Genomic DNA, 10,132 nt, shown 5'->3' with positions numbered 1-10,132 from the left:
TTGGGGTCATTTCAAACACACATACACACACGCTAATCATAGCTAATTGGGGACATTCATCTATGTATATTGTTGAGACACCAGTATGTAAGTCTGTCAGTACTTTAGGAGATGTTCAAAACACAGATCATTGTCCTTGTAGTACATTACTACTTGGGTTGTCATAAGAGAAACACTGGACAATAATACATACTAATATAAAGGGATTCAGCAGTGGTTTAGGTGGCAGACATAGACACCGACACTAAGAAATAAGAAAATACAGGCAGAAGGCAGGCTCTCTGTGGACACACACACACTGTCACACAGGAATGAATGAGTAGGACCAATTTTGGAGAATTTTCTGCTATTTCAATAAAGAAATTCTTGCTCAACAGGTCTTTAAGTAGTATTTTATAAACTGGCCCCTACCTGAAGTCTGTCACTTTCTTCCACAATCAGCTGGCTAACATCAGGTGCCAATTGCTGCTGGAAAAGGAAAAACAATGTTATTTACTATTTTTATTACATTTGGGGTCGTTCTAAACTCACACACACACACGCTACTTAGACCTAATTGGGGACATTCATCTATGTATATTGTTGAGACACCAGTATGTAAGTCTGTCAGTACTTTAGGAGATGTTCAAAACACAGATCATTGTCCTTGTAGTACATTACTACTTGGGTTGTCATAAGAGAAACACTGGACAATAATACATACTAATATAAAGGGAGTCAGCAGTGGTTTAGGTGGCAGACATAGACACCGACACTAAGAAATAAGAAAATACAGGCAGAAGGCAGGCTCTCTGTGGACACACACACACTGTCACACAGGAATGAATGAGTAGGACCAATTTTGGAGAATTTTCTGCTATTTCAATAAAGAAATTCTTGCTCAACAGGTCTTTAAGTAGTATTTTATAAACTGGCCCCTACCTGAAGTCTGTCACTTTCTTCCACAATCAGCTGGCTAACATCAGGTGCCAATTGCTGCTGGAAAAGGAAAAACAATGTTATTTACTATTTTTATTACATTTGGGGTCGTTCTAAACTCACACACACACACGCTACTTAGACCTAATTGGGGACATTCATCTATGTATATTGTTGAGACACCAGTATGTAAGTCTGTCAGTACTTTAGGAGATGTTCAAAACACAGATCATTGTCCTTGCAGTACATTACTACTTGGGTTGTCATAAGAGAAACACTGGACAATAATACATACTAATATAAAGGGAGTCAGCAGTGGTTTAGGTGGCAGACATAGACACCGACACTAAGAAATAAGAAAATACAGGCAGAAGGCAGGCTCTCTGTGGACACACACACACTGTCACACAGGAATTAATGAGTAGGACCAATTTTGGAGAATTTTCTGCTATTTCAATAAAGAAATTCTTGCTCAACAGGTCTTTAAGTAGTATTTTATAAACTGGCCCCTACCTGAAGTCTGTCACTTTCTTCCACAATCAGCTGGCTAACATCAGGTGCCAATTGCTGCTGGAAAAGGAAAAACAATGTTATTTACTATTTTTATTACATTTGGGGTCGTTCTAAACTCACACACACACACGCTACTTAGACCTAATTGGGGACATTCATCTATGTATATTGTTGAGACACCAGTATGTAAGTCTGTCAGTACTTTAGGAGATGTTCAAAACACAGATCATTGTCCTTGTAGTACATTACTACTTGGGTTGTCATAAGAGAAACACTGGACAATAATACATACTAATATAAAGGGATTCAGCAGTTGTTTAGGTGGCAGACATAGATACCAACACTAAGAAATAAGAAAATACAGGCAGAAGGCAGGCTCTCTGTGGACACACACACTATCACACAGGAATGAATGAGTAGGACCATTTTTGGAGAATTTTCTGCTATTTCAATGAAGAAATTCTTGCTTAACAGGTCTTTAAGTAGTATTTTATAAACTGGCCCCTACCTGAGGTCTGTCGCTTTCTTCCACAATCGGCTGGCTAACATCAGGTGCCAATTGCTGCTGGAAAAGGAAAAACAGTGTTATTTACTATTTTTATTACATTTGGGGTCATTTCAAACACACACACACACGCTAACCATAGCTAATTGGGGACATTCATCTATGTATAATATTAAGACACCAGTGTGTCAGTCTGTCAGTACTTTTGGGGTCATCCTAACTTCACACACATACGCTTCTCATACCTAATTGGGGACATTCATCTATGTATATTGTTAAGACACCAGTATGTAAGTCTTTCAATACTTAAGGAGATGTTGCAAACACAGATCATTGTCCTTGCAGTACATTACTACTTGGGTTGTCATAAGAGAAACACTGGACAATAATACATACTAATATAAAGGGATTCAGCAGTTGCTTAGGTGGCAGACATAGATACCAACACTAAGAAATAAGAAAATACAGGCAGAAGGCAGGCTCTCTGTGGACACACACACTATCACACAGGAATGAATGAGTAGGACCATTTTTGGAGAATTTTCTGCTATTTCAATGAAGAAATTCTTGCTTAACAGGTCTTTAAGTAGTATTTTATAAACTGGCCCCTACCTGAGGTCTGTCGCTTTCTTCCACAATCGGCTGGCTAACATCAGGTGCCAATTGCTGCTGGAAAAGGAAAAACAGTGTTATTTACTATTTTTATTACATTTGGGGTCGTTCTAGACTCACACCACACGCTAATCATAGCTAATTGGGGACATTCATCTATGTATATTGTTTAGACACCAGTATGTAAGTCTGTCAGTACTTTTGGAGATGTTGCAAACACAGATCATTGTCCTTGCAGTACATTACTACTTGGGTTGTCATAAGAGAACCACTAGACGATAATACATACTAATATAAAGGGATTCAGCAGTTGTTTAGGTGGCAGACATAGATACCAACACTAAGAAATAAGATAATACAGGCAAAAGGCAGGCTCTCTGTGGACACACACACTATCACACAGGAATGAATGAGTAGGACCATTTTTGGAGAATTTTCTGCTATTTCAATAAAGAAATTCTTGCTCAACAGGTCTTTAAGTAGTATTTTATAAACTGGCCCCTACCTGAGGTCTGTCGCTTTCTTCCACAATCAGCTGGCTAACATCAGGTGCCAATTGCTGCTGGAAAAGGAAAAACAATGTTATTTACTATTTTATTACATTGGGGTCATTTCAAACACACACACACACGCTAACCATAGCTAATTGGGGACATTCATCTATGTATAATGTTAAGACACCAGTGTGTCAGTCTATCAGTACTTTTGGGGTCGTTCTAAACTCACACACACACACGCTACTCATACCTAATTGGGGACATTCATCTATGTATATTGTTGAGAGATTAAGTGGTATTTTATAAACTCGCCCCTACCTGAGGTCTGTCCCTGACATCAGGTATCAGCTGCTCGCTCACCTCAGGTGCCAGCTGCTCGCTCACTTCAGGTATCAGCTGCTCGCTCACTTCAGGTGCCAGCTGCTCGCTGACATCAGGTATCAGCTGTCCGCTAACATCAGGTGCCATTTTCTGCTGGAAAAGGAAACCGGAAAAAAATTAAAACAATTATGATATAGGTGAAATCTCAAGACACAATGAGATCAGTTTCATCTGAAAATGACTAAAACAACTATTATTAACATTAAACAAATGTACCTGTCTGCGCCAAGGCCAGTCTGAATCCCCGTAATTGTAAGTTATTTCTTCACCTGGGGCGATGTCTCTTAGGGCAACAGGCAAAGATGTGGCATCCCACCCAACATCAATAGCTTTTATCTTGCAGTTAGGCTTGATGTGGTCGTCGTTCACAAGCCTTCCCAGTGACTTGTCTTCAACAGATGCATCAAGACTTAAGGAAAAGAATACTGATGTTAAGAGTAGAAGTAACCTACTTTGTCGGATACAGTGTTAAGAAGGGCACGTTTTATTTGAAAGTTGAGCAAGCAATTGAGGTAGCTTGCAGCAATATACATTTACAGTATTACCAGGGTGGTGAGTCTCTTGCATGGTTTTGTTAGAAATTGGGATATCCTTAGGTTAACAGGTCATCAAAGCTATCTCCTAAAACTATTGTAATGTATTACACTGCCAACAAAAGCATATTTATTATAACTTACCACCAACATCCCCCTTTCCATTTGAAGTCAAACAGGAATACTGCTTCTGTGTCATTGTAGTTCTTTGTAAGAAGACCATCTTGTTTGAAAAGTTTACCACGGTATTCAAGCACAAAATCTCCTTGGTTGAAAACCTCCACAGCAAGCACACCTCGACCTTTAAAATAAGAAAAAACAGGAAGTCACTTTCATTCTAAAACCAGCTGCTGGAGACTTGACAAGCTGAGTTGCAGGGTGACAACCTCAGCCGATTTCAGTCGAGATGAAACGGGCCAGTTCACACTGCTGCAACGTTTACCGTAAATTCCAGACTGTAAGCCAGTACTTTTTTCCACGATTTGACCCTGCGGCCTATAATATGATGCAGCTAATTGATAGATTTTACGGGCTAACGGCCTCAGGGGGACGTTAACACCTTAGATGTCCTTACCACAATTACCCATTAACCTCAATGTCCCAATTCCAAATGTTGCATTATAGCTGCATATGAAAAACAATACGAAAGGATCTACCATGTTAAATCAAGTTTATTTAACATTTCATTTCTTTTCATTAATTGTATATATTAGGAATCGAGGAAAACATCAATACCTATAGAGAAATACTGCTGTAGCATGACTTTTCTGTACTCTGTATTTTAATCTAGAATAGTTTTTATATAAATTACACAAAATATGATATGTTTTACCTATTTCAGCCATAAGCGGTCATAATGACCACACATCATTTCGCAGGGTTTCATTGTTGCATTTTTTGCGGCGGTTTGCCTTTTTCATTGTTTCTCTTGTCTCTAACTTTGTTAGCGGTCTCCAGCTGTGCTTAATCGTGAATTTACTTGTGAGTTAATTACTATATAGTTGTATTATATATCCTGGTTGCCACCCATGGGCAAACAAAAACTAGAGTTCCCCCTCTGTGAAACAGCGAGCGTAGCTGTTCAGCACAAGGTGCTTAAATGATGCGACTCTGACTCTGTAGCAGGGGAAAGCCGAGGAAGAATGTCTGCATCCTGAGCACCTAGGCACCTTTAGTGGGGTGAGGCAAAACCCGAGTCTGTGATGTACTACAACAACGCCAAGTACGGCGTGGACATCCTGGACCAGATGGCGAGGGCGTACTCTGTCAAAGGCGGTACGCGAAGATGGCCAGTGGCGGTCTTCAATAACACCCTCGACCTGGCTGGCATCAATCCCCGCATCTTATTCAAGGAGCAGCAGGAGAGCCCGGAGGAAAGTCCTCTTTATTGTCCTTTTTATTTTTAATTTTCTTGTTCAGAGTTTTCTGGTCTGACTGGAATGAACCCGCCACTGTGGCTGGTAAATGAATCAATTCACCCGCCAGCACACAAATTCACCCGCATTTGGCGGGTGCTAATTTCCATCCCTGGTGAACACATAGAGAGCAGACATGGACACCTGCGGCTTATAGTCAGGTGCGGCCTATATATGTACATTTTTTTTTTTACTTAAAAATTAAGTGGTGCAGCTTATATTCAGGTGCGCTCTGTAGTCCGGAATTTAAGGTATCTGCAACGTTCTAAAAGAGTTTTGTTTCGTCTCATCGCAAATCTTTGGTCTGAACTGGGCTTACAACACCAAAGTCACACAAAAACACTAACTAATCAGGCAGGTAGTGGTAGACTAGCAACTCCCATATTTTGAAAAGACTTTAACTAAATATAACCAAATTGCTCTAAAAAGTTGTCTAACCCAGCTTTAAAATGTAAATGCCAGTACAAAGTAGCCTTGTGTAAATGAGATATGCATAGGAAGCAATGATGAATTTTGAATTTGCACAGTGTAATTCAACATTATTATTAATAGGGTGTGTACAACTGACACTAACACTACTTGCAAAATGTAAGAACTTACCTTTGTATGGGCTGATAAAATGCTCTGTGAGACCAGCCTTGTCAGTTTTCAGTTTAATGTGTTGTTCGGCATCCTGTTGAGGACGGACCCGTCTTCTCCTCACAGATCTCTCCATTATCACTTCATTGCCAGCCATATCATCTGTTTAACAGAATATTTCATGTATAATTAACATATGTGAGCCACCAAGTTAAGCTAACATACATTTATTAGTTTCCTTTATACCAGGATAGAATTTTTATGTTGATAGCTTAGTCATAAACAAATGCAGGCTTTTTACCCTCATAATCAAATCTCTTAAGTAGCAAATGCAGTGGATTTACCTGGAGGACAGCTGTCGTGATACCCTTCTCTCACACACACTCGTTATTTTATTATGCACACAAGAATATATCTATATATATAGTAAATCATATTCCTAACATCAAAATACGGAGTGAGGTTAAGAAAGAATTTAGAACACTGACTGTATTTGTCAGATTTTAAGATACTGGCACAATAAGATAAACAGTTAAATGACTGGGGACAGAGCAGATTGAAATATCGCTTTCTACATATTTACATGTTTATGCTCGTTGAACAGGTATATTGATAAAGCACTGGCATTTTTCTCCTAAAGGTTTATTGCACTTACAGTAAAGAGCATAGCATAAGGAGCTCCTCTCCTCTCTGTGTCTGAGCTGTCAGCCCTGACAGAGAGGAGCAGAGAGGCTGCAGCTTGAGAAATTACACAAAACCTTAAAAAAAAAGTACAGATAAAAGAACCTATCATGTCAGAGCTTATCAATACTACTGTCTTTAATAATTTAGTCCATAATTTGACCGGTGCCCATCCTACCACTCCCTGCTACCTAATCTCATGCCAAGCAATTCCTGAAAGTTGTTAACCCTGCTAATATTACCTTGAAATGACAGTCTTGATGGTGGCTTAATACAGTTCAGTTATTCTGATGTTTAATAAGGCTATCCATCACCAGAACAACTTGCTAGCTTGTTTTCTATCCAGCTTACTTAGCAAGTGTGTAACTAGCTAGCTAACGTTAGCTAGCTTTCTGGATAAATATCAATTTATTGTTACCAACTTGACAGAAAATGGTCAGTTTCACATTTTTCTATGAGTTCACTGTCATAACATGACTGGATGAACCACATGGCATAAAAACCTGATACATTTTCAAAAGAAACGTCAAGTTTGTTTACCTTAAAGGCTGCTCCTCATGACATCTCCCTTCTGTCAGTCTGCAGCATGCAGCTCACGCACCTCATGGTGGGGGGGGGCGGGGCTCACGCACCTTATGGGGGGGGGGGGGGGGGGGGGGTCTCGCGCACCTCATGCAGGAGGGGAGGGGGGCTGGTAAACTTAACTTTCTATCATGACCACTTCCTATTAGTTGATTTTGGATTGATCAATTTATTGAATGAGTTTGTAATGTGTGTTTAGTTTATAAATATTCAACAGTGACAATAAGATATAAATAAATAATATAGGCAACAGTTCATCCCTATAGGAATTATCAATTTGCCTACAGTATATTAGATAGGTACACCTGCTTGTGTGTCCATAGTGATGGCAAAAGTGGGTTGGGAACAGTGTGCCCTTGTAAAACCTCCTCTCCTCAGTGGCAGATCTTCCTCTTGCTGACTGATCACTGATGATTCCCCCATTGGAGACCTGAATGCTAATCCCATATGTTACTATCATGCACATGTGCATTGATGAAATGATGATGATGATGACTTTACCTGCACCTGCTTTCACATAGCACATAGCCTGCTGTATGTACTGGCTAGCTATTCAAATTATACTATGTACAATTCAGTTCAAATCAAAGCATTTATTGTTATATGCACAGTTAAAACCAAGTTTCCCTGTACAATGAAAGTCTTACTTTGCCTTCCACTCTGAATGCCATTCAAAATACAATAAAATAAATTAAGATATTTGGAGAAATAAATAAATAAAAGTATCCGAAGAACACAATAGTCTGTGTACAATATATACTTTACAATATTAACATACAATATACAGTAACAGCAACTAATATCTGTGCAAAGTCTGTCCAAGGGAATCTGTGTTGAAGTAGGGGCAGTGGATTAGATCTATTGATCAGTCTGATGGCCTGAGGATAAAAACTGTCCCTCAGCCTAGAGGTCCTGCATCGTTTGTACCTTCTGTCAGAGGGCACATGTGTGAAAAGCTTCTGTTGCAGTTTGGGGGAGTCTTTGATGATGATGTCCTGCATAGATGGTAGGGGCACCTTGACAATCCTCTCAGCAGTTTTTACCACTCTCTGCAAGCATTTGTGGTCCATGTCAATGCTGTTCCCATATCACACAGTGATGCAGCTGGTCAAGATTCTCTCTGATGCAACTGTATAAGATGCTGTTGTGTCGATCTTACAGTTCATAATACAACTGTTGAATCTCCTTACAAAATATATATGATAGAGGTAACAGCCAACAGTCTCTGTGTTGTGTTTTGATGTTGGTGTGGGACCAATGGCTGACAGTTGGACAGTTAACTCTAACAAAGAAGCACAGACAGCTCCAATGTCGATGTCCGATTACACAAAGATGCTACTGATACAGATGGATAAGTACACATAGATTATCACTCCGGATGTCAGTACAGCTACTGTCTCTGTCAGATAGGCTATGAATATTTACAGGTTTTCATTTAACATTATGATGCGGATAGCTCATACCAAGCCATCTAATTGGTTGTTAGCCTTGACATAATACCTGTATATCATGGCAATGACATCTAATTACTTTACACAACTCAGTATCATTCAGTATCACTACGCATTGTTTAACCTGGTCTGCAGTGTTGGAGGAGGCTCGTGGGCGGCGGGCCAACAGGACTAACAATGGAGCTAGCAGGGTTGATAACCAGTTTGCAGTCAGGTGTTGTGCCTGCTTACAGAGCAACACAGCCAGAGCTTGCCCTTGTGAGCCTTCCCACTTTGCCAGACAGGCACAAACTCTGCAGCAGTTGCTGAGACTATGCTAGTCTGCAGCTAAAGTTATCTGGAGTGGCTGTGATATCTAACGTAGCTTAGTGGCAACATCTCTCTAGAGACACCCTGTCTGTAACAGCAGAACAGCCAACACAAGCCATCGTACCTTATATTATTGCTAGTGACAAATACACTTGATTGATTGACTGATAACACAGGTTATGAGGTTGGGTTGACTGCAGGGATAAGGTTAAACTGGCAGGCTAGGCTAGGATAAGCTAACAGGGCAGCAACAGGCTAAGTTAAGTCAAGAAAGTACACTGCATAGCAAATGCCAGCCAGGTGGGCCTATTTCTTTGTAGGAACAATGCTTTATGGATGTTTTTTGATAATAGAAATAGTTTAAATTGGAATCTGTCCATCATTTTAATATTGCGATACTTGGTAATTATTTGATAAAAGCAACAGCTGTCTTCAGGCCATGATAATTTGGGATTATATCCCAGCTAAGGGGCGTTGTTCGACCAAACGCAAAGATTTTGCTATAAGAATTAGTAACCATTTAAAAATCAAATTATGTATTTAACATGCAAGAGGAAAATGTTACACTGAGAATCCTCAGGACATGCCAAACCTCCTCAGTCTCCTTAGAAAGTATAACCGCTGTGGTGCTTTCCTGACCAGCTGGGTGATGCTATCTGTCCAGGTTAGGTCATCAATGATGTGTGACAGTGACAGTGATCCAGCCAATGACTGTGGTGTTGTCAGCAAAGGATAGTGTTGTCTTTGTGTGAGGCAACGCAGTAGTAGGTGAGCAGTGTGTAGAGCATTTGGCTCAGTTCGTGTGGGGTGTCAGTGTTCATCATCACATTGTTTAAGGTTAGATTTCTTCACTGGCAATCTCAGAGAGTGTGGGGTTTATGCCAAAGTTGTACAGTTGGTTTGGGAGTTTGTGGGGGAGGAGGAGACTGAGCTGAATTGGTGAAGAACATTCTGATGTAAGCCTCTTTGTTTTCCAGGTGTGCAGATCTGCAGAGATAGTATCCTTAGCGGATCTGTAGATACTGTAGGGGGTCCAGTGACTCAGGTATATTACTCTGGATGTGTGCAAGAACCACTCTCTCCAATCACTTCATTATGATTGAGTGAGTGCAACTGGCCCGCTGTCATTCACACAAGGGACTGGGCTCCTGTTGGG

The 10,132-nt window shown here is 40.2% G+C and overlaps 2 protein-coding genes across 2 annotated transcripts in view; both read right to left on the bottom strand.

Moving 5' to 3' along the window:
• Positions 1–795: 795 nt before the first annotated feature.
• Positions 796–6,576, bottom strand: LOC115580428 (uncharacterized). Its single transcript, XM_030414780.1, has 9 exons — positions 5,975–6,576; positions 4,104–4,260; positions 3,643–3,835; positions 3,364–3,519; positions 3,054–3,110; positions 2,549–2,605; positions 1,940–1,996; positions 1,432–1,488; positions 796–978 (listed from the first exon to the last, which is right to left on the bottom strand). The coding sequence occupies exons 1-9, from the start codon at positions 6,108–6,110 to the stop codon at positions 904–906; spliced, it is 945 nt and encodes a 314-aa protein (XP_030270640.1). The 5' UTR covers positions 6,111–6,576; the 3' UTR covers positions 796–903.
• A 3,524-nt stretch (positions 6,577–10,100) lies between these two features.
• LOC115580355 (histone-lysine N-methyltransferase set-1-like) overlaps positions 10,101–10,132 on the bottom strand; it is a 4,040-nt gene continuing 4,008 nt past the window's right edge. Inside the window, exon 6 of the mRNA XM_030414664.1 lies at positions 10,101–10,124. Coding sequence (XP_030270524.1) covers positions 10,101–10,124 — 24 coding nt within the window. The remainder of the gene's footprint in view (positions 10,125–10,132) is intronic.

The sequence above is a fragment of the Sparus aurata genome, chromosome 1 (genome assembly GCF_900880675.1).
Source record: "Sparus aurata chromosome 1, fSpaAur1.1, whole genome shotgun sequence".
Taxonomy (NCBI): domain Eukaryota; kingdom Metazoa; phylum Chordata; class Actinopteri; order Spariformes; family Sparidae; genus Sparus; species Sparus aurata.
This window is presented reverse-complemented; position numbering and strand designations above follow the sequence as displayed.

Excerpts from the sequence above, each read along its gene's own strand:
- LOC115580428 (XM_030414780.1), bottom strand. The coding sequence starts at position 6,110 with ATGGCTGGCAATGAAGTGATAATGGAGAGATCTGTGAGGAGAAGACGG. Across the intron at positions 4,261-5,974 it reads TTTTATCAGCCCATACAAAG|GTCGAGGTGTGCTTGCTGTG; the intron begins GTAAGTTCTTAC and ends CTTATTTTAAAG. Across the intron at positions 3,111-3,363 it reads ATGTCAGGGACAGACCTCAG|CAGCAATTGGCACCTGATGT; the intron begins GTAGGGGCGAGT and ends TTCCTTTTCCAG.